Source organism: Coregonus lavaretus (assembly GCF_964263955.1).
Source record: "Coregonus lavaretus genome assembly, contig: HAP1_SCAFFOLD_743, whole genome shotgun sequence".
In the NCBI taxonomy this organism is placed as follows: Eukaryota; Metazoa; Chordata; class Actinopteri; order Salmoniformes; family Salmonidae; genus Coregonus; species Coregonus lavaretus.
The window spans coordinates 7,610-32,961 of NW_028163085.1; the positions used below are offsets into that span (position 1 = coordinate 7,610).

At 43.1% G+C, this 25,352-nt stretch overlaps 1 protein-coding gene and 1 pseudogene across 2 annotated transcripts in view; both read left to right on the forward strand.

The window, feature by feature from the left end:
* The first annotated feature begins 561 nt into the window (after positions 1-561).
* Positions 562-25,352, forward strand: part of LOC311118502 (NACHT, LRR and PYD domains-containing protein 3-like) — a 216,042-nt gene continuing 191,251 nt past the window's right edge. Inside the window, exon 1 of the mRNA XM_084193294.1 lies at positions 562-724. Coding sequence (XP_084049420.1) covers positions 597-724 — 128 coding nt within the window. The 5' untranslated portion in view covers positions 562-596. The remainder of the gene's footprint in view (positions 725-25,352) is intronic.
* LOC311118501 (dual specificity protein phosphatase 1-like) lies at positions 21,819-25,041 on the forward strand (annotated as a pseudogene). Its single transcript has 4 exons — positions 21,819-21,877; positions 23,246-23,570; positions 24,120-24,262; positions 24,769-25,041. The product of its transcript is annotated as a dual specificity protein phosphatase 1-like (transcript).

Consider the following 25,352-nt stretch of genomic DNA (forward strand, 5'->3'; position numbering starts at 1 on the left):
CAGAGTCCCGACAGCAGAGTCCCAACAGCAGAGTCCCAACAGCAGAGTCCCAACAGCAGAGTCCCAACAGCAGAGTCCCAACAGCTGTCCTATCATTTCTCTTCATTATTTATCTTCATATGACAAGGACTAAAAAGGATTTGCCTGTAGATTGTCGACTTGATTCATGATGATGACTACTAGCAAAGATTTTGAAAAGTATGATGTTGACATGATCAGTCCAATTAAAGCTACTGTAGATATAATGTGATTTGACGTCATTTTATCTGTGGCCAATGACCTTCTTGGATTGGCACTTCTAATGTAACTCTGTGGCAGCACCCAGTTTGTAGCCCCTGAATGGTAGCTCAGCAGGTAGAGACAGGGATTTGGATCAGACATCAACATAGGCACAATCCCTGCTATAGTTGAACAATTATTTTCTGTGAATCTTCCCATTGATGTTTAAATAATGTGTTTTATTTATTAACAATTGACATTCTAGAATTAGTTGTCACTGTTTTCACCACAACCAACATGCTGCATCTCTGTTTAGGGGACAGTGCTCTAAAATGAGTCTCTCTGGGGAGAGAGAGGAGGGGGTCCCTGCCTCTAAAATGAGTCTCTCTGGAGAGAGAGAGGAGGGGGTCCCTGCCTCTAAAATGAGTCTCTCTGGGGAGAGAGAGGAGGGGGGCCCTGCCTCTAAAATGAGTCTCTCTGGGGAACATGACACCAAAGCTAAGAGGTGAGATGACAATTTTATGAAGAATTTATTGATTTTATTTACAAAATAAATAGCTATTTTAAGATGAATGCACTTACTGTAAATCACTCTGGATTAGAGCATCTGCTAAATCAGGAGTTCTCAATCCGGGGTCAGTGGAGGTACTGCAGGAGTTCTGCAGCACCCTGACTGGACTCGTTGCAATGGAAGACATTTGATAGAATTTTAATACGACACGACCACTTTACCTACTCTTCATTATTGCCTAATATAATGGAATGCATATTTATTTATTTTTATACAAACACACTCTTCACACCCGTTTAACGACTCTAAATACCTTTGGCATAGTAGGCATCAAGTCCCTTGCCAATAATGATGCCTACAACTTTGCATACAATGTTCATTTTCATCGAACACATATTTCGCCCTAGATGCCTTCAATTGCCCAATTTATAGCCATGGCCAATTTAGGATTATTTTTTAACAACGTGATGTTGCGCTCCAAAGGGATAACTTGAAATAACATGATGTAGGTAATTATATAATCAAAAGAAAAACGTGTTTATTATACACTTAGAAAAGAAGGTTCCTTATAGAACCAAATAGGCTTCTATCACTTCCTTAATATATGGAACCACTAAAAGTTAGATATATTTTTGGGTTCAGTGAAGAAGAACCTCTAGAGTTCTGATCAACGAAAGGTGAATGTTTTGAGGATGTGAACCCAGCAGCCCTCCAGTGGTCAGATCAAATCCGCCCATTTTTTTCAGCGCCCGGCCCGGGATTCGAACCAGCCACCTTTCTGCCATAGGTCCAACTCCTGCCACAGCTCCAACTCCTTAGACGCTGGGAAAAAACCTGAGTTAATCTTCAGAAATAAGCATGAGTTAATATGCCAAAATGAAGACAACATGCAATGCAGACATTAATGGTATCACTTATACATAATTATTATACAGAAATCATTGCCAAAAGCACAAGACATACTGCTGCATGTAGGTATATATTATTTATGGATTGATCATATACTGCAAAGCAATTACATACGCAGGAACCACTGACTCGCTGCATTATTCTATAGTATTATCAAGACACCTGTTGTTAATTCTTAACTGGTTAGGACAGCTCATGAGGTGTCCTAAATACAGTGGGGAAAAAAAGTATTTAGTCAGCCAACAATTGTGCAAGTTCTCCCACTTAAAAAGATGAGAGAGGCCTGTAATTTTCATCATAGGTACACGTCAACTATGACAGACAAAATTAGAAAAAAAATCCAGAAAATCACATTGTAGGATTTTTAATGAATTTATTTGCAAATTATGGTGGAAAATAAGTATTTGGTCAATAACAAAAGTTTCTCAATACTTTGTTATATACCCATTGTTGGCAATGACACAGGTCAAGCGTTTTCTGTAAGCCTTCACAAGGTTTTCACACACTGTTGCTGGTATTTTGGCCCATTCCTCCATGCAGATCTCCTCTAGAGCAGTGATGTTTTGGGGCTGTCACTGGGCAACACAGACTTTCAACTCCCTCCAGAGATTTTCTATGGGGTTGAGATCTGGAGACTGGCTAGGCCACTCCAGGACCATGAAATGCTTCTTACGAAGCCACTCCTTCGTTGCCCGGGCGGTGTGTTTGGGATCATTGTCATGCTGAAAGACCCAGCCACGTTTCATCTTCAATGCCCTTGCTGATGGAAGGAGGTTTTCACTCAAAATCTCACGATACATGGCCCCATTCATTCTTTCCTTTACACAGATCAGTCGTCCTGGTCCCTTTGCAGAAAAACAGCCCCAAAGCATGATGTTTCCACCCCCATGCTTCACAGTAGGTATGGTGTTCTTTGGATGCAACTCAGCATTCTTTGTCCTCCAAACACGACGAGTTGAGTTTTTACCAAAAAGTTCTATTTTGGTTTCATCTGACCATATGACATTCTCCCAATCCTCTTCTGGATCATCCAAATGCACTCTAGCAAACTTCAGACGGGCCTGGACATGTACTGGCTTAAGCAGGGGGACACGTCTTGCACTGCAGGATTTGAGTCCCTGGCGGCGTAGTGTGTTACTGATGGTAGGCTTTGTTACTTTGGTCCCAGCTCTCTGCAGGTCATTCACTAGGCCCCCCCGTGTGGTTCTGGGATTTTTGCTCACCGTTCTTGTGATCATTTTGACCCCACGGGGTGAGATCTTGCGTGGAGCCCCAGATCGAGGGAGATTATCAGTGGTCTTGTATGTCTTCCATTTCCTAATAATTGCTCCCACAGTTGATTTCTTCAAACCAAGCTGCTTATCTATTGCAGATTCAGTCTTCCCAGGCTGGTGCAGGTCTACAATTTTGTTTCTGGTGTCCTTTGACAGCTCTTTGGTCTTGGCCATAGTGGAGTTTGGAGTGTGACTGTTTGAGGTTGTGGACAGGTGTCTTTTATACTGATAACAAGTTCAAACAGGTGCCATTAATACAGGTAACGAGTGGAGGACAGAGGAGCCTCTTAAAGAAGAAGTTACAGGTCTGTGAGAGCCAGAAATCTTGCTTGTTTGTAGGTGACCAAATACTTATTTTCCACCATAATTTGCAAATAAATTCATTAAAAATCCTGCAATGTGATTTTCTGGATTTTTTTTCTCAATTTGTCTGTCATAGTTGACGTGTACCTATGATGAAAATTACAGGCCTCTCTCATCTTTTTAAGTGGGAGAACTTGCACAATTGGTGGCTGACTTTTTAAACAGCGCCGGAAGAAGATGGCTGCCGTTTTACAGCCCTCTTACCAATTGTACTATTATGTGTGTTTTTCCGCGTTATTTGTAATTTATTTTGTACATAATGTTTATGCCATCGTCTCTTATAACCAAAGAGAGCTTCTGGATATCAGGACAGCGATTACTCACCTCGCGTTGGACGAACACTTTTTCTTCAACGAGGCGTTCGCGAAGGATATTCTACAGACTCCGGACAAGGCCCAGATCCCCGTCATTCGCGTGAGGAAGAGACGGAGATATCGTGGACGTAGGTCGGGGTGCCTTGTAAGGATCCGACGGCGAACGAGTAAACTGCCTCTCCCATCAATCCTATTAGCCAACGTTCAAGCTTTGGAGAATAAAATGGACGATTTAAGATTACGGTTATCCTACCAACGGGACATTAAAAACTGTAATATCTTATGTTTCACGGAGTCGTGGCTGAATGACAACAATGACAACATTCAGCTAGCAGGCTATACGCTACATCGGCAGGACAGAACGGCAGACTCGGGTAAGACGAGGGGTGGCGGTCTCTGTATTTTTGTAAACAACAGCTGGTGCACAAAATCAAATACTAAGGAAGTCTCAAGGTTTTGCTCGCCTGAGGTAGAGTATCTTATGATAAGCTGTAGACCACACTATTTACCAAGAGAGTTTTCATCTATACTTTTCATAGCTGTCTATTTACCACCACAAACCAATGCTGGCATTAAGATTGCACTGAATGAGTTGTACAAGGCCATTAATCAACAGGAAAACGCTCATCCAGATGCAGCGCTCCTATTAGCAGGGGACTTTAATGCAGGGAAACTTAAATCCGTTCTACCTCATTTCTACCAGCATGTTAAATGTGCAACCAGAGGGGAAAAAACTCTAGACCACCTTTACTCCACACACAGAGACGCATACAAAGCTCTCCCTCGCCCTCCATTTGGCAAATCTGACCATAACTCTATCCTACTGATTCCTGCTTATAAGCAAAAACTGAAGCAGGAAGCACCAGTGATTCGGCTAATAAAAAAGTGGTCAGATGACGCTCGTCGGATGTGGCAGGGCTTGAAAACTATTACAGACTACAAAGGGAAGCACAGCCGCGAGCTGCCCAGTGACACAAGCCTACCAGACGAGCTAAACCACTTCTATGCTCGCTTCGAGGCAAGCAACACTGAAGCATGCATGAGAGCACCAGCTGTTCCGGACGACTATGTGATCACGCTCTCCGTAGCCGATGTGAGTAAGACTTTTAAGCAGGTCAACATTCACAAGGCCGCAGGGCCAGACGGATTACCAGGACGTGTACTCCGAGCATGTGCTGACCAACTGGCAAGTGTCTTCACTGACATTTTCAACATGTCCCTGACTGAGTCTGTAATACCAACATGTTTCAAGCAGACCACCATAGTCCCCGTGCCCAAGAACTCTAAGATAACCTGCCTAAATGACTACCGACCCGTGGCACTGACGTCTGTAGCCATGAAGTGCTTTGAAAGACTGGTCATGGCTCACATCATCAGCATAATCCCAGAAACCCTAGACCCACTCCAATTTGCATACCGCCCCAACAGATCCACAGATGATGCAATCTCTATCGCACTCCACACTGCCCTTTCCCACCTGGACAAGAGGAACACCTACGTGAGAATGCTATTCATTGACTAAAGCTCAGCATTCAACACCATAGTGCCCTCAAAGCTCATCACTAAGCTAAGGATCCTGGGACTAAACACCTCCCTCTGCAACTGGATCCTGGACTTCCTGACGGGCCGCCCCCAGGTGGTAAGGGTAGGTAACAACACATCTGCCACACTGATCCTCAACACGGGGGCCCCTCAGGGGTGCGTGCTCAGTCCCCTCCTGTACTCTCTGTTCACCCATGACTGCATGGCCAGGCACGACTCCAACACCATCATTAAGTTTGCCGACGACACAACAGTGGTAGGCCTGATCACCGACAACGATGAGACAGCCTATAGGGAGGAGGTCAGAGATCTGGCCGTGTGGTGCCAGGACAACAACCTCTCCCTCAACGTGACCAAGACAAAGGAGATGATTGTGGACTACAGGAAAAAAAAGAGGACTGAGCACGCCCCCATTCTCATCGACGGGGCTGTAGTGGAACAGGTTGAGAGCTTCAAGTTCCTTGGTGTCCACATCACCAACGAACTATCATGGTCCAAACACACCAAGACAGTCGTGAAGAGGGCACGACAAAGCCTATTCCCCCTCAGGAGACTAAAAAGATTTGGCATGGGTCCTCAGATCCTCAAAAAATTCTACAGCTGCACCATCGAGAGCATCCTGACTGGTTGCATCACCGCCTGGTATGGCAACTGCTTGGCCTCTGACCGCAAGGCACTACAGAGGGTAGTGCGTACGGCCCAGTACATCACTGGGGCAAAGCTCCCTGCCATCCAGGACCTCTATACCAGGCGGTGTCAGAGGAAGGCCCTCAAAATTGTCAAAGACTCCAGTCACCCTAGTCATAGACTGTTCTCTCTGCTACCGCACGGCAAGCGGTACCGGAGTGCCAAGTCTAGGTCCAAAAGACTTCTCAACAGCTTCTACCCCCAAGCCATAAGACTCCTGAACAGCTAATCATGGCTACCCGGACTATTTGCACTGCCCCCCCACCCCATCCTTTTTACGCTGCTGCTACTCTGTTAAGTATTTATGCATAGTCACTTTAACTCTACCCACATGTACATATTACCTCAACTACCTCAACTAGCCGGTGCCCCCGCACATTGACTATGCAACGGTACCCCCCTGTATATATAGCCTCCCTACTGTCACTTTATTCTATTGTATATATAGCCTCCCTACTGTCACTTTATTTTTTACTTCTGCTCTTTTTTTCTCAACACTTTTTTGTTGTTGTTTTATTCTAACTTTTTTGTTTAAAATAAATGCACTGTTGGTTAAGGGCTGTAAGTAAGCATTTCACTGTAATGTCTGCACCTGTTGTATTCGGCGCATGTGACCAATAAAATTTGATTTGATTTGATTTCATTTGACTAAATACTTTTTTTCTCCACTGTATATCTTTTATGTTTTACTTTGTAAAAAATAAGCTCTTATGGGACTGTTTTATTTACTATAATTCTATTACTAATTAAATGTATTGTGGGAAATGAAAACAAACATGCTATGAGTTGCAGAAGGCCTTTAGAATAATATCCTTGAATCTGTCCAAGTTGATGAGCGGGAAACAAACTGATGCCAGTCAGCCTCACAGCCGGCCCATCAAAACTACACCTGAACTATACCTCAACTCATTTCACACATGATAAGAGTTAGCCTATACACCAGATTACATTGACAATAATCTGATGAGTGACAATATTATCAGTTGTCAAATTGTACATGAAGAGATGTTCGCATCTTGTAATTGACAGATGCAGGGAAAGGAGCATCTCTTTATCAAATCCTCCTTCAGAGTCACATGCAGGTAAAACATTGTGATTTCTATATAGTGCTGTATCTGAAAGAGCATATTCTGCAGTTTCTATGACACTTACCTTTATCAAATAACTCTCCAAATTCAAGAGGCGCAGCTCTATTTCCAAATGTCACTTTTCTCAACAATATCTGTGCTGTCAATGTATTTATCACATGACCACTCCAGCGCCAGCATTGCTCTGGCAACTAAGCAGAAACTAGTAACATCATCAAATTAATATATGCTGTTCTGTCGTCAATGGCTGAATGGCCCATAGAAACCAGATAGAAACTGATAATGATGCATGTGACTTCTGCATAATGGTGCGATACTTCTTTATGTAATTAATCCTTTACAATAGTTTATGCACTATTTATCAAGCGTTTATTTAACAAACCATGTTTGTACACCTTGCACCTTGCTGGTTGCTATGCTTCTGATGCATACGCTGAAGAGGATGCCTGTCAACTTTCTCTAGCGGGTTCTTATATGCTGAAAGAACAGGCGGTTCTAGTGTTAAGGACTGGTAGATGGGTGTTGCTCATGCATTCACTTATGCTGACCGGCTCCAGTACTGTGTTCTTGACTAAAGCGTCCAAGTCAGCCTTGACTTATGGTCTGATAGCATAATGTATGGGTCGTGCTTTCAGAAACTTTGGTTTGCTCTCTGGCTTAATGCTAAGCTTCCCTGTAATGTCGTTCATACTACCCAGCTGTCCATTAAAGACTTCTCCATGTTTCTTTAAGATGGCAGGTAGGTCTGTGTCTCCATGTGTCATTGTATGCACTGATGGCCAGTCCAGTGTGATTTTCTCCAACTATGAACCTCCCAGTAGTGATGCATAGTCTCCTTTCACAACATAGAGTGGCAGCTTTTCAGTTTGTCTGTTTACCTGAACTGTGACATCAGTGATGCCTCTCACAGTGACAGATTCACCTGTGTAAGTCTTTAACACGAGGTGCGCTGGTTGAAGTGGAAGGTGTTTCAGTGTATTTTTTCTGACACAAGAGATACAGCTGCCCCTGTGTCAATCTCCATACCTACCGGCTGTCCCTCTAGCAAGGGGGAGACATAGTAGCCGTGCGGCCCGCCAGGAAAAAGTCCGGATTTTCAGTGTGACTTCCTGGTCTGATGAGTCACTCACCTCAGTGTTCTCTTACTCAACAGTGTGAACATGTCTATTTGTCTTTCGTTGGAATGTCTGTTTCCTGTTCTCTGTTCTCTTTTTGTTTCTGGAGGCTTGTTCGATGTGGGCCTTTTTACCACAGGCTGGACAATCCATGTCCTTCCACCAGCATGTAGAAGCCTGATGTCCCTTTTTACCACAGGCTGGACAATCCATGTCCTTCCACCAGCATGTAGAAGCCTGATGGCCCTTTTTACCACAGGCTGGACAATCCATGTCCTTACACCAGCATGTAGAAGCCTGATGTCCCTTTTTACCACAGGCTGGACAATCCATGTCCTTACACCAGCATGTAGAAGCCTGATGGCCCTTTTTGCCACAGGCTGGACAATCCATGTCCTTCCACCAGCATGTAGAAGCCTGATGTCCCACCTTGCCTGTCAGGAGGTCAGTATGATGCGGTAGGATGAAGTCATGCGCAGGACACAGAGCTAATCGAAAACGTACTTTACTCGTAGGTAACGTACATAACATAACCTCCACGCAGGGAGGAAACAAACCTGCTCACCAGACGACAACCAAACATGAAGAAACACAAAACCCAGTGGGAGCCAGAGGGTTAAATAGGGAAGACATCAATACATAATGGGAACCAGGTGTGAACAATAAAGACAAAACAAGTAGAACACAGAAACATAGATCGGCAGCAGCTAGTACTCCGGCGATGACGAACGCCGAAGCCTGCCCGAGCGAAGAGGAGGAGCAGCCTCGGCTGAAACCGTGACATTGCTACAGTGGAAGCATGTGATTTGATTTCCCGGTCTCTGATTTTCAGTTGAAACTCTGTGATCAACTTTTTATTTATTTGAAAGGAACACAGACAAGAACAAATAGCAGCAGGAATGTTTATACAACTAGAGACACAATACTGTTAAAATATATATCAGAACAAATAGCAGCAGGAATGGTTATACAGCTAGAGACACAATACTGTTAAAATATATATCAGAACAAATAGTAGCAGGAATGGTTATACAGCTAGAGACACAATACTGTTAAAATATATATCAGAACAAATAGCAGCAGGAATGGTTATACAGCTAGAGACACAATACTGTAAAAATAAATATCAGTATATTATGGAAACTAGTTATTGCAGATAAATACAATTATAATAAACCATATATACAATCACTCACCTCAGCTGCATCAACCCACCCTCCAACCCCTCCTGGGACCACCCCAACCCACCCTCCAACACCCTCCTGGGACCACCCCAACCCACCCTCCAACCCCTCCTGGGACCACCCCAATCCACCCTCCGAACCCCTCCTGGGACCACCCCAACACACCCAACCTGATACAGCTAGAGACACAATACTGTTAAAATATATATCAGTATATTATGGAAACTAGTTATTGCAGGTAAATACAATTATAATAATAAAATCAGTAAGGCACACATTTGCACGAAATGATCATGAATGGGCAATCTGTTGGGTAAAACCCACTACAGGAGTTATTTTCTGGTTTCAACTGCATTTGTTGTTTGGCTAGCCCCATGGATCCTAGCAGTGGATAGTTCTAAATAAATGATATCTATAAAAGTGCTGATCCAATGAGGTGTGGTGGTTGCCATCTTAGTTCCAACATCTTTTTAGCTGCTGTCCAACCTGACAACATTATACGTCTTTGCTGTAATGACAGTGGTGAATTATCATTCAGTAATAACAGTTTGGGGGAACAAGATATCCAAAACATGTCCCCTGGTTACTCCCAGTACATATAATTAAAGGAGCCCAAGGCACCTTGATTACATAGATCACGCAGAGGAGCGGTTGTGATTTCTATTAAATGATGTTTTCTAGGTGGAAGGTTTACCCTGTGTATGAGATTAAAATGTATCAGCTGATAATTAGGATTGTTAGATGAACCCACTAAGTTCCTGATGAACTCAACTGGTGAGCCTCTTTAGCAGCTAGTTCCATTGACACACTGATTCCAATGTCCTTTGCCAAGGTCAGATGACTTTCAGTCAACAGTCTCTTTTGTGTAGCTTCACTCCGTAGCCCACATACTAGTCTGTCTCTAATGATGTCATTTAGAACAGCATTAAACTCAGTGTTCTGGTAGTTTCTTTAATGCTGCAGCAAACATTGTTACTGATTCTCCGTCTTCCTGATGTCTCCTGTGGAACCTGAACCTTTCAGCATTAACTAGTGGTTCTGGTGAAAAATGTCCTTTAAGTATCTCCACAATATCTTGTCTTATTACCTGTTCTGTCTGGCTGTAGCAGGCTGCCTAGTAAATTAAATGTCTTTGGCCCCATTACACTAAAACATGTCGGCACAATGTTATCCTCATCCATGTCATTTACAAGAACAAAATATTCAAACCGTTCTGTATATGAACTCCACTGTTCAATACTTTTATCAAACTGTCCAATGTTTCCAACAATTCCAATAATGTTTCGTTTCTCAATAAGCTCCTGATTGTCACTCACTTCAATATTGTCCTCAACCAAAGCAATATTTTCCTCAGTCATGTGATCTTCATTCACTTCACTCACTGACGTTTCCTCCTAAGTTCACTCATTTAGCAATTTTTTATTCCAAAGTTCATCTTCACAGTTGAATAAATGTCCTTTCCTTTAATCACTGTATATTCCTCCCTTTTTAATGATTGTTTTCCCACTCCGATATCCGTCTCCAGTCCTTTTCTGCCGTCCACGACGATGTTAACTCTCTCTCTTAGCTAGCTAGACTATGCACTTGCCTCTGCTATCAATACACTGTGCTAACATTAGCCTTTTCTGGACCACAGAAAATAACAGTTTTAAACAGTTGTAAAAACCCACTTCTTCCAGACAGAATAGTTCCTGTAAATTCAGACTAACTCATCACCAATCTTTTGTTATGTCTCGTGGGTTTCATAACCACGTCTGTATAACAATTCAATAATGATGAGACAGGAGACAGGAATCAGTTCAACCATTTATCTGGAACGTGATCATCTCAACACATACAAACCCCCATGATGCTCTGCAGCACAACCCCAATATACAACAAATACATAGATAAGTAAATGGACACGAAACAAAACTCATAGAGGAATTTAAATGTTCAGTTGTAGAAAGTAGGGCCATGGGATAGGGTCAGAAAGGTCAGTATGTTTGATAATGTCGTAGAAATATTTGACTCAAAGTGTAGTCAACTTAAAAATATTTCTCAAGAGTCTGGAACTTGTGAATTTAGACTTTTATTATTTGCATAACAAAGCCGAGCTTGCTCCATGGAGCAACAACTGGGCTACTTGCGCTTCTCTAAGTGGGGCCTCTGTATCTTATTAGTGGCATGACTCCAAAAATTATGTATATACGTACGTTAAAGAACAATCACACTCTGTATTGACTATATTCACTATCTAGGCATGCATCTGGAGTACAAAGTATCAATTATGTTCATTCTGTTTCACCATTATCATTTCATAACACATTATAAAACATATCCATTAATACTTAAAAATGATTTAAACATGTCATCCATAACCCATTCTCAACCACATACATTTAAACATTTATCACTTATCATCCTCCCTGGCCCTTGAGATTATGTGCATGTGGCCATGTGTCAGGTCATAAGGTCATAAGCACAAAGAAATGTAACACTAGTTTCATTGTTACTCCAATCTCCACACAGCCATCACGAGGAGTTGTATCTCCATCACATGTCATTGACATACCCAGCCCAGCTGCAGGGAGTTTATGAAAAACACATAAATGTCTCTGCTCTGTATTAACCCTTCAACTGGTTCTCAATCCATAAACATTTTAAGGCATATAGGTGTTTAATTCTACAACACATGTACTTGAAAATCATCCATATATTTCCCCCCTCTGGGACTTTTAAGTCCCAACCAATAAAACAAAAGATAACATAAAATGAGTGTAAGCATGTGCATATACTTATTCTTAGCCTTGCCATCTGTGGTTACATTTTATAAGAATATATATTCAGACCAATGTATCTTCCTCATTGTCTGACCCATCCTGATGAGGACAAGGAGCCCAGTCAGGTATTGGTTACAAGTCTTGAAGGTTTCCCTCTAAGCTAACCTCCAATTGTTGCTGTTGAGCTTTGTAACCATTGCTCCCCTTTTTGTTTTGTTGTATTTCCAATATACGTGGTAGTATCCTAACACATCAAAATATATAAGAAATAAATGCAACTTTGTTTTGACCATAATATCTAGGACATGTTAAGAATAGTGTCAACATCTTTAGCTTACATAACGTTTTTACCCATATCATAATTATTATAACAATCAAAATAATCAATATCTAATCCATTCATTGCAATGTCAACATAATTAGTTATTAACATATTAATAACTTATTCAAATCAATCAGTCACCTTATAATTCATAGTTATTATCAGATGAATTACCCAAAACAAATTTAGAATGACAATTCTTAGTTATTCACTTTGGTTCCATCATTCAAAGTTAAATCTCTCACCTTGGCAAATATTGACACTGGCAGAATGTATATTTATACTATCATAATTCTAGCATTAACTTCCTCATAACAAGAATTACAACAGATCATTATCTTAATACATTCCTAGTCTAAATTACTATAAATTTAGCAGTGTATAATACCTCCTTAATCAACATACTACCTCAACTAACACTCCCTTCCTCCACCGGCACTCAATCTTCTGGCGTCTTCATTATGTTCTTCAGATAGCTTCATAATTCATCTTGGATTGCCCATGGCAATGTCCCAATTCCAATGTCACACCTGAGCCACCCCACCTCCACCATCATTCTGTTTTGTCAATTTGCAAACCAGTATACCCTATGAAGAACATTGCATTTGCATAGACCTCTCACTTCCTGCTCATTCCACATGGACTCCTGTCACATTCCTGAGAGAAAAGGCACAAAAGAGAAGGCAATTGATTGCCTTGATTTGATGCTGGATTCAGGTCTCTGGCAGAGGTGGTGTCGGACAGGAACGTCTTCAACACCTTTGTTGTTCCTCTTCAGCCGGGTAGAGGGTTTTTGGTTTTTATTGAGGTTCACACCGCTCTGGACCAAATTATTTCTACTATGCATTATAACACCATCTGTAATAACATCTTGAATGTCTGGAATCTCTCGGTGGTCTGGAATCTCTCGGCGGTCTGGAAGGTCTTGGAAGTCTCTGTGGTCTCCTAGTCTTCAGTCCCCTCACTCTGGTTTAGATGACACCCGATCACGCTCCCCTCTATCCGTACCGCTGTTGGTGTAACCTGGATGATGATGTATGGACACCTTTCGCTGTTAACCTTCCCCATCACTAGGGTCTCCGGATCAGCCAGAGTCCCTCTCAATCCATTGACATCAGTCTGCGATGAGTGTACTTCTATCAGCCTACCCATAGGGAAGCTCGGAGTTACTGCTGCAAAGACACAAGCACAGACACACACAAAAGACAACAATGCTACCCAATGGCTGAGGTTGGAACACTCCTATAGTGGGAAACATGAATCTTAGTATCTGTCTCCACCACTTTTACCATCATTAAGGTAGCCAACAACACCTGGTACAGGCCCCTCCACATAGGGTCTTTCCAGCTCTTTCTTCTGTAGTCTTTTGCCATCACATAGTCTCCAGGGTGCAGAAAATGCTCAGATTCTCCTACTCAGTTGGGCAGAGTTATCTTCACCCATGAAAAGAAAATATTAAGAACATTGTTAGGTTAGGTGAGACACAGTATGCTACTCATGTCCTCTCATCCGTCAAGAGAAGCCTTGAGATTATGAAGCACACCTGCTTCCAGCTTGTTGTAGTCCACTTATCTCATAGACAGACCACCTCTACACCATGCCTCCTATCACAAAAACAAAAATGATTTAACCTAACCCATAACACATTATTACTACTGCTCATATCCTTAATACACCTTGCATATTTCCCCACAAAACCATAATAAACCATTAAAACCTCTGTAATCCCAACTTCCCCCCTTGGACACATGCATCACATCATGATTCATGTGTTCAAAAAACAAAACAAAACAATATTGCCTATCAAACCTAAAATAATAACTAACCTTAAAATGACAACCCTTGAGCATATCTTTACTTAACTGTATTCCATAACACTATTCAAGGCATACCTCTCCTTCAGGACTAACCCTCTCACTTCATTCTTGTCCTGTTTCGACTAATTTATATATAGGATTTTTTCCAAATTATAAACTTCTTCACAATTATCCTTATTTTATCTAACCCCCTAATTCAGCATGCCTCTAGAATTCATAGTGCGGGTGATCAGGTCACACTATGTGACGTTCTGGCTCCGGGACTCTTAGTAGTGAGCCAGGGTTGTCATTTTCGTTTGGGTGTAGTTCATTGTGGGATCTAGTTGTTTCATTTTCTATGTTTGGTTTTGATGTTGATTAGTCGTATGACTCCCAATCGGAGGTAACGAGTGTCAGCTGTCGGCTCGTTATCTCTGATTGGGAGCCATATTTATACTGTGTGTGTTCACCTTGGTTTTGTGGGTTTTTGTTTCCTTGTTGCTGTTAGTCATTATCAGTATTGAACTTCACTTTCGTCGTATTTGGTTTGTTGTTTTGATCGTGGTTTCTTTATAATAAAGTCTACGATGTTCGCTCAACACGCTGCGCTTTGGTCTCCTCCTTTTGACGTTCGTGACAGAAAAACCCACCACAAAAGGACCAAGCAGCGCGTCCAGGAGCAAAGGGTCTGGACATGGGAGGAGGCGCCGGGTCAGGAGAGAACGTTGGTGGATGTCCTCCTCGGCTGGGGACATATTACCCAGGAGGAGGCCGTCCGGTACCGGAGGGCGATGAAGGGGGAGAACCTGGCAGGAGAAGAGCAACGGCATCGGCAGGGCCATCGTCGGAAGGACGGGAGGCAACCCCCAAAAAAATTTGGGGGGGGGCACATGGCTTGGGCGGCTGGGCAGCAGGAGGCTGCCACAGGGAGAAAAGGAGAGAAGGCTAACGGAGTACGGGAGCCATTGGCGAGTAGAGGGAGGGAAGTGTTTGTGGCACGGCGTGAAAGACTGATGTGTGTTGCCAGTCCGGTCCGGCCCGTTCCTGATCCTCGGTTGAGGCCAGTGGTGTGTGTTCCCGGTACGGACCGGCCTGTTCCTACTCCAAGCACCAGGTCCACGGTGTGCTACGCCAGCCCGGCCCGGCCTGTTCCGGCCACTCGCACCAGGGATACGGTGCGCGTCGCCAGCCCAGCCCGGCCTGTTCCTACTCCACGCACCAGGGATACGGTGCGCGTCGCCAGCCCAGCCCGGCCTGTTCCTGCTCCACGCACCAGGGAAACGGTGCGCTTCGCCAGCCCGGCCCGGCCTGTTCCGGCCACTCGCACCAGGGATACGGTGCGCGTCGCCAGCCCAGCCCGGCCTGTTCCTGCTCCACGCACCAGGGATACGGTGCGCTTCGCCAGCCCGGCCCGGCCTGTTCCGGCCACCCGCACCAGGGAGACGGTGCGCGTCGCCAGCCCAGCCCGGCCTGTTCCTGCTCTCCGCACTAGGCCTTATGTGCGTCCCCAGGGTCCAGCATGCCCTGTTGCTGCTCTCCGCACTAGGCCTTATGTGCGTCCCCAGGGCCAAGCATGCCCTGTTGCTGCTTCCCGCACTAGCCCTGAGATGCGTGTCCTCAGCCCGGTACCTCCAGTTCCGGCACCACGCATCAGGCCTACGGTGCGTCCCCAGGGCCAAGCATGCCCTGTTGCTTCTCCCCGCACTAGCCCTGAGATGCGTGTCCTCAGCCCGGTACCTCCAGTTCCGGCACCACGCACCAGGCCTACGGTGCGCCTCAGACGGCCAGAGTCTGCCGTCTGCCCAACGGGGCCTGAACTGTCCGTCTGCCCAACGCCGTCTGAACTGCCCGTCTGCCCAACGGCGCCTGAACTGCCCGTCTGCCCAACGCCGTCTGAACTGTCCGTCTGCCCAACGCCGTCTGAACTGCCCGTCTGTACTGAGCCTGCAAAGCCGCCCGTCTGCCATGAGCCTTCAGAGCCGTCCGCCAGACCGGAGCCGCTAGAGCTCTCCGCCAGACAGGATCAGCCAGAGCCTTCCGCCAGACAGGATCAGCCAGAGCCTTCCGCCAGACAGGATCAGCCAGAGCCTTCCGCCAGACAGGATCAGCCAGAGCCTTCCGCCAGACAGGAGCAGCCAGAGCCTTCCGTCAGACCGGATCAGCTTGAGCCGTCCAGCCAGGATCCGCCAGAGCCGTCCAGCCAGGATCCGCCAGAGCCGTCCAGCCAAGATCCGCCAGAGCCAGCCAGCCAGGATCCGCCATTTAGTCAGGTGCTGCCCCTTAGTCCAGTGCTGCCCCTTAGTCCAGTGCTGCCCCTTAGTCCGGTGCTGTCCCTCAGCCTGGTGCTGCCTCTTAGTCCGGTGCTGCCCCTTAATCCAGGTGGGTTTAAGTGGAGGGTGGTCATTGGGAGGAGGTTAAGTAAGCGGGTAGTAACTATAGTGGGGTGGTGGTCAAGCCCGGAGCCGGAACCGCCTCCGGGGAGCAACACCCACCCAGCCCTCCCCTATTGTGGGGTTGTGAGGCGCGGTCGCAGTCCGCGCCTTTAGGGGGGGGTACTGTGACGTTCTGGCTCCGGGACTCTTAGTAGTGAGCCAGGGTTGTCATTTTCGTTTGGGTGTAGTTCATTGTGGGATCTAGTTGTTTCATTTTCTATGTTTGGTTTTGATGTTGATTAGTCGTATGACTCCCAATCGGAGGTAACGAGTGTCAGCTGTCGGCTCGTTATCTCTGATTGGGAGCCATATTTATACTGTGTGTGTTCACCTTGGTTTTGTGGGTTTTTGTTTCCTTGTTGCTGTTAGTCATTATCAGTATTGAACTTCACTTTCGTCGTATTTGGTTTGTTGTTTTGATCGTGGTTTCTTTATAATAAAGTCTACGATGTTCGCTCAACACGCTGCGCTTTGGTCTCCTCCTTTTGACGTTCGTGACACACTATAAAGCCAGGACAGATTTCAGAGGTCATTTAAATTCAATGAATTGTTTCATCCAATAGTATACTACTCATTAATAACCATCAAAACATTTCATAAATGTTGTATCCCGAGTGTACAGTAAGTCCTTAGTACAGCTCTTTTCAAAATAAATCACACATGTTTACTTATCCCTCAGTAAATAAAACCCAAATTACATGCGTATGCCCCTTTAAGATATTTCACTTCCATCCTGTCAAAAAACCCAAAATAGAAATAAAAATCCTATACAGAATAGCATTTCATACTAAGTAATTTGTTTATGGTTATTCGAACACCATATAGTAAAACAATAAACAAACAAAAATGGCCAGGCCTTATTTATTTTGGTAGCTCCCTATGACAACCTAAAAATAAAACTACTTAATTTTACTAACTAGTTCCACCCTAGCCTACAGACTTTTTAAACCTCCCAATAAAGAAATCCCCATGTTCCTGGAAGAGAAAGTATACATGTCGTTAACATATAATCAACAATCCAAAGATAGCAATTACACACAAAACATCATACATATATTCCCAGTCCTATCTCATCAACAATCATTAACCCCAGCATCGATTTAAAATTGTTTGATACGTCGTGTTCTACTTTACCCCTAACATAATATTATAGGAGACTCCCATCAATCCTTAAAAGAAAACTCACACTTAGAAGACACTAGATAATAACAAGTTTTATTAAGTTAACTACACCTTCCACTATAAACCTATAACCCCATTTTAGTAATTTAAACGTCGCAAACTGTTGCATTGATGTTTCTTTTTTAAATATAAACGTATTGTTTCATAATCCGAAACCCATAAAAAGATCTACTTAATACTACTTAATCCATCAGGCCAACAGCAACAACTATCTCCCATCGTTCAACGTACTATAAACAGATTATCGTTATCAGAAGTAATGAAACATCGTCATAATTCACCGCTGTTTAAACAAACTATATAATGTCATAATAAGAATGATCAATGATCAAATATCGTTCCTTATTCAACTATCGAGACATGTTCTTCATTAGTAAATCGTCTCCACAAAGCAATAATACCTAATAACATATTCTCATTCTCCTAAATAGAAATGATTACTTCTATTAAACAATCCCATTCAACATCAAGTCAACCTGTCTCATTACCCAATTAACTTATTTTTTAAACCCTCTACAATATCTATCATACTCTACCGCTAATTTCCCTCATAACGGTACCTCAACAGATGACAAATTATTTTATATTTATAGTAAAAACCAATAAAACATCCAATTCACCAATATGCAATTTTAATTACTATGTTATCCTATCCGACATGGATTGGTAGGACAACATCTTTCCTATAATGTTATCAATGAAACCAGTAATTCACATCAATGTAAAAGATTTGCTTACTGCCCCTTACTGGATTCGAACCAGGGACCCTATGCACACATCGACAACATTCACCATCTAAGCACCGTTACCCGTCGCTCCACCTATGCCACGCAAAGCATCTACTTCCAGTTCATAGAGCAAGTGACGTCACCCAACGAAAACCGCACTAGCTCTCACCGCTAACTAGCTAGCAATTTCCTGCAGATAATATTCAACCTCCTACGACTTCCTACAAAAACGCGATCCTTGTACACCTAACGTAACCCATAATGTCCTTTATAGCGCTCTCACGTTTCAGCAAGCCCCAATGGTTAACACCTGCAGACAAAAATGGAAATTCTTCCATTTTTACTAGCAGACCTACTAATAAAACACACTTTCAAACAGCGTTCTGCATTTACCTCTATCATAGGGTTTAAAAACCGAAATTAACAACATTAACCATCCTAAATTGCCGTAGTAACGTCATGTTTGGTTCAGTTTATCTATTACCATATAAGACATTCCCTTCTCCATGCGTCGTAAACTATATCCTATTTCTCTTGTAATCTACTAAAATCATAGCCACGCAATTAAACCATCACTCCGCCATTATTAGAATGAATTAACTATCCTTTCTAAGTAAGCTACAAGTAACACCAAACACTTGCTGTAGTTTACCATCATAGATTGAAATCATCCATTTATCACAATCCAATTTATTTATAGACATATTCCACTATTGTCACTCATTTAATCTAGCAAAACCTTATTCAATGACTACCACGTACTCTCCTCTCCATACCCGTTAACATTTCAGCAGATGCTCTTATTCCAAACAACATTATTATACTAGCCCCCTTTGGGAATCGAACACCCAACCCTGGCGCTGCAAGCACCGTGCTCTACCAACTGAGCTACAGAGGACCACAGATGAGCGTATAGTGCCTTTTTCTGATAATGTTATAATTGTAGCCTATTGCATTACTTTAGTTTAAAATATAAGTTTGTTTATTCAACAAATCTAGAACCAACTCTAAATTGGTGCTATTCACTCAGTATAATAGCCAAAGCTCCTTGCATCCCCTAGTTCACGTAACGAAAATACATTATCATTCTAGAATTCAACTATTCGCATACACCACTGGTGTCACGCGAACCATAGAATAAAGTAATAACAATTAGAATTTTGTCAAATAAATGTTTTCCATCCAGCTATTCAAACTTGCTTTAAATAACTCTTTCAGCTTGATACAGTCAAGCAAGTATGACTCTCTTTTAACCGGAAACTAGTTCATGTCATTAGTAAAGTCTATTCACATCCCAACAATAACTAATAATATATTTATATTCATATTATTAAAAGACCTTACTTTCATTCCAGTCTACCTAAACAATTCAAATTATGGCCAAATCTCTATCCAAATTGCCAGTCCGCTATTCAAATGTAACTGTCCTTTCTGATTTAGACTATAGACACTCCTCCGTCTTTCCCGTTGAATAAGAATAAATTCAGTCTGAAAAGACTCAGGCTGCTAAATCTTCAAATCTTATCCTGACTGTTCCTTCAATCTAAACAACCCACAACTATAGCTAAACTATACTTAGAAAACCTAGACTCTGTTCAGCGATGCAGAATCTATGCTTTATAGAAATTACAAGTTAATCCTCCTTTATTCCAATGATAATGGTCAGTAGTTATAGTTTCTGGCACATACCACACCTTATCAGAAAATAGCTTTGAAGGACACAGATCTCACACGCTCAACGTATACAATTTAACAGTCAACGAGTCAAACCCCACATTCATTGATTTGGAAACAGATCTAACGACCTAACCAAATGAATTATATTTTCCCCTAACATACTAAAATTTCTTGACTATCTTACCTCTGCTTCTGAAATAATAGATAGTTTATTATAATGATTAATTCTACCACATGTCCTATGTACTCTCTCCCATTTCCACGTACATCTATGTGTTTGGGCAAGTCAACACCTATAATTTTATCCAATCCCTCGTATTAAATCACACTCACATAACATTTATTATATTCCACTATATTCATATCTACCAAACCATTCATGTTTCTAATTATTCTTTATTGCCACAATCTGTTAATCACAATCTAGTCTCAGCGGAACGAACAACAAATTACCCAAATCCTTTCCCTCAGTCATAGAATCCTCCTAGAATCATATATGCTGGTCACTATTCCCTGATCTTACAAAATTCTATGACAGGCATTGTTGTATGAAACTCCAAGATATAATTTACAAGAAAAGCTTATTATTCCAGCGTATATATAATTATCAAACACACCTCTATATCTCATCATTCAAACTTCAGAGTGCGACTAATTTACACCATTATACCACTTTTATTCCATATTTATACAATGTTGTTCTTAAACGCCCTTAATTACTATTTGTATAACCTACAGGAATATTTTATTCTATCAAAGGGCCCAAATTTGGAATGTTAACCCTATCCTTGTTATTATTTTACTGTAGTCAATTTATCATAATACTACATCACCTCTAAAGTTTCTAAATATAATGTCAGAAACATACCCTAAAAGATTTATCAAAATACAATGCATAGACGTCATATGACCACACCGGTACACGTGACCTGTTCCTCCAACAGGATTTATTCTACCCCTCCTGGTAACGTGAATTTTTCTACACTCAGTTGGTCAATGAATCTCCTGAGTGGCGCAGTGGTCTAAGGCACTGCATCGCAGTGCTAACTGTGCCACTAGAGATCCTGGTTCAAATCCAGGCTCTGTCGCCGCCGGCCGCGATCGGGAGACTCATGGGCGGCGCACAATTGGCCCAGGGTAGGGGATGGAATGGCCGGCAGGGATGTAGCTCAGTTGATAGAGCATGGCGTTTGCAATGCCAGGTTTGTGGGTTCGATTCCCACGGGGGGCCAGTATAAAAAAAATATGTATTCATTAACTGTAAGTCGCTCTGGATAAGAGCGTCTGCTAAATGACTTAAATGTAATATCCACGCACCATTCACTCTTCCTCTCTTGGTGTGAGACCGGGTGCGTCCTTCCTACCAGGTTATACTCAAACAACGGTCCAGGAAAGGTGCGCCAACCTTTCTCCACCAAACACCGACACTTCAAACGACCTCAAACACACTTCTCTCCCCAACACAATTGTGCCCAAATGAATCAGACAGTTGAATGACTCACAGCCGCCCAAGCAAACCATTCACCCATACGAGATGAGCAGACCTACTCTATTTAACACTTTCTCAATATTTTGAAGCCCTTGTAGCTATTTAACCCGTTCACCTACTCAGGATGACCGGTGTTACTCCAATTTATGCTGTCACCTACGCCGGATGACCTAACTTTTTTACCTGATCGACCCTACCTAATTTTGGCATCACCACAACACAGGATGATGCCCTACCTACCCGAGCAGACCTCTAACAATGAATTCCTCATTAGAGTGGTACCGTAGGTCCCAAATTTAGCTAGCCACCTGCCCGTTCAGACCTCTGGAGTCCTAATTTTAGCTCTCCAAAGCGGTATCCACAGGATTTGTATTTACTACCTACCCGAGCAGACCTCTAACAATGAATTCCTCATTAGAGCGGTACCGTAGGTCCCAAATTTAGCTAGCCACCTGCCCGTTCAGACCTCTTGAGTGCTAATTTTAGCTCTCCAAAGCGGTATCCACAGGATTTCTATTTATTTAGCCCCCTAGGTGTTACATTTCCTCTACACACCTGGACTTCTACTACGCTTTCCTAAGTGACCTGTAAATTCTGCCCTATTTTTTCTGTTACAGTTCCTCAACACAGAAAAAGGAGCGGTATTACACAGGATTTCTGCCTACCTAAGCAGCCTATAAACGATACACTTTCGCTACACGTTTATAGCGGTATTCACAGGACTTAACATGTTATTGTCTGATCGCTCAACCAGATGGACAACCACCCGTGCCGAAATGACCCAGACAAAGCGATCAGCAAGATGAATCAAACGAATCAAATCAATTGAACAGACGGTTCAGACAAACAACAGCGACATGTATTCTTAAATTCAAAAGCTCCTAGTCTTTAATTTTCTGGTTCTTAAATTTGGAGAGACCTATTTGGTATTTCTTTAGATGTTGCCGAGCCCCGGATCGGACCACACAAATGTTATACTATATAAGTAAGAACTTGGCTTACCTTTTAAAAGCGGCCGCTTTTGTTTGTATGGTCCGTCCAAGCCGTTTCCCAACTGCAGATGTATACCGTCTCTGGTCCCTATTTTTCAACTCCTGGCAAAAGCTCGCCAATTATGTGGTAGAAATATTTGACTAATAATTAATCAACTCAAAAATATCTCTCAAGACACCAGAGCTTGTGAATCCAAGAATTAGACTTTATTGCATAACAAAGCCGAGCTTGCTCCATGGAACAACTGTCTCCCTCTGGCTTAGAGATCTCTTATATACACACAAATGAACAAACATGCGTACATTCCTAACTTATTTTAGTTCTGCACCACCCTTCTTTTTCAACGTCCAGCTGTCACACAATGTCCACTCCAAAAGGTCATGAATGCTTTTTTCTATATGAAGCCTCTCATTCTATCATTCTATTGGCTGCGTGGCTTAGGCCCCTTCTTAAAAAAGAACTAATGTAATGCACACTGTTGAGAGCCTCTGTGAAAGAACACATGCATTCATTTAAAACACAGCATATACTACATGTCTATATTCCTTATTTAAGCATGTATCTGGATTATAAAATATCAAACATGTTTATTATATTTTACCTTTGGCATTTCCCTACATGTGCCTTAATGATACATAAAATAATACCAATACCCCAGCATCGATGCCGTGTCCCTCCGCGGGCTGCTGGAGGGGTGAAGACCCGGGCTGTCTGGTCCTGGACTGCCGCTCATTCTTCTCCTTCAACTCCTCTCACATCTCCGGGTCCACCAACGTCCGCGGCCCGAAGGGGGCTGGGGGTGGGACACATCGTGCCCAACGAGGACACGCGGAACCGGCTTCTCTCAGGGGAGTATCGGTCGGTGGTGTTTCTGGATGATCGGAGTTTGGACTTCGGCCAAGTGAAGAATGACGGGACTCTAATGCTCGCCGTGACAGCTCTGTGCCGAGACCCGTGTGGAGCCAGTGTCTTCTTTCTCAAAGGTAATTTGATTTATTATAAACGTGTTATAGTAGCCTATATCTATATTGATTACACACTCATGGTAATGACGAACGGCTCACAACAAACGTGCCGTAGTGTAGGCCTACGTCAGTTATGAGGTGAACGCTGTGACTGTGCCAAAATAGCCACTATACAGCTGCTTGTAACTGAGATGGTGACGGGACTGTTGGACGGTATCCTTACGTCCTGTAACTGAGATGGTGACGGGACTGTTGGACGGTATCCTTACGTCCTGTAACTGAGATGGTGACGGGACTGTTGGACGGTATCCTTACATCCTGTAACTGAGATGGTGACGGGACTGTTGGGCGGTATCCTTACGTCCTGTAACTGAGATGGTGACGGGACTGTTGGACGGTATCCTTACGTCCTGTAACTGAGATGGTGACGGGACTGTTGGACGGTATCCTTACGTCCTGTAACTGAGATGGGGACGGGACTGTTGGACGGTATCCTTACGTCCTGTAACTGAGATGGTGACGGGACTGTTGGACGGTATCCTTACGTCCTATCTTGACATTGTTTAGGTGGGTTTGACACGTTCTCCTCGGAGTATCCAGAGATGTGCACCAAGCCGTCAGCTCCACCGGGACTGAGTCTGCCCCTCAGCGCCCGTCCAGACAGCGCCGACCCCAGCTGCAGTCCATGCAGTACAGCTCTCTATGACCAGGTAGGTTTTCTTTTAAACGTGTATTTTGTATGTTATTACTGTGTAACAGCACTTTTACCTGTATAGTAAATAAACAAATGTCAGTGTGTCATCACACAATATATTCTGCAACCTTAAACTAACCTCAGTCTGGTAGGCATAAGTATTTATAGGCTTTTTATTGTATTTATTTTTTAGTCATTTTAGCAGATGCTCTTATCCAGAGTGACTTACAGTTAGTGAGTGCATATATTTTCCATACTGGCCCCCCCGTTGGAGTCGAACCCACAACCCTGGCGTTGCAAGCGCCATGCTCTACCAACTGAGCTACAAGGGGCTTGGATTTGACATTGGTTTCTGTTCCTATCTTCATCTCCAATAACACTTTGACACGTTATTACTCTCAAAACAGTGTCAGTGTGTCATCAAACTATATATTTTGACATCTTAGACTAACTTTATTACAGCCTAACTCTTTAGGGCTGGTGGTTGACTGTTTTCTGGCCTGTTCCACTCCTCCTCTCCAGGGTGGTCCAGTGGAGATCCTTCCCTTCCTCTACCTGGGCAGTGCCTACCATGCCTCCAGAAAGGACATGTTAGACATGCTGGGTATCACTGCTCTTATCAACGTATCAGCTAACTGCCCCAACCACTTTGAAGAGTCCTTCCAGTACAAGAGTATCCCTGTAGAGGACAACCACAAGGCTGACATCTCCTCCTGGTTCAACGAGGCCATAGAGTTTATCGGTGAGTGTCTTAACTGTCTTAGGCTACATTACATTTACATTACATTTTGGTAATTTAGCAGACACTCCTATCCAGAGCGACTAACCGTCAGTGTATTCAACTTCAGGTAGATAGGTAAGAAAACACCTCGGGACTAAAAATGAATTATTCACATATAATTGATCTTTAAATGGTTATTTCATATGTCTGTGAAGTTAGATTTTAAGTGATCAAAAGTATAACTAGAAAGTTCGATCTGCATAAACCCATTTGAACTTGGCGCTCTAAGGTTCTATCTGCAATCCAATTACAAGCCTGAGAAATACAGACGGACCAATCAGAATATGTCTTTGCCACCTCCCTCTATTTTACCTTTATTTAACTA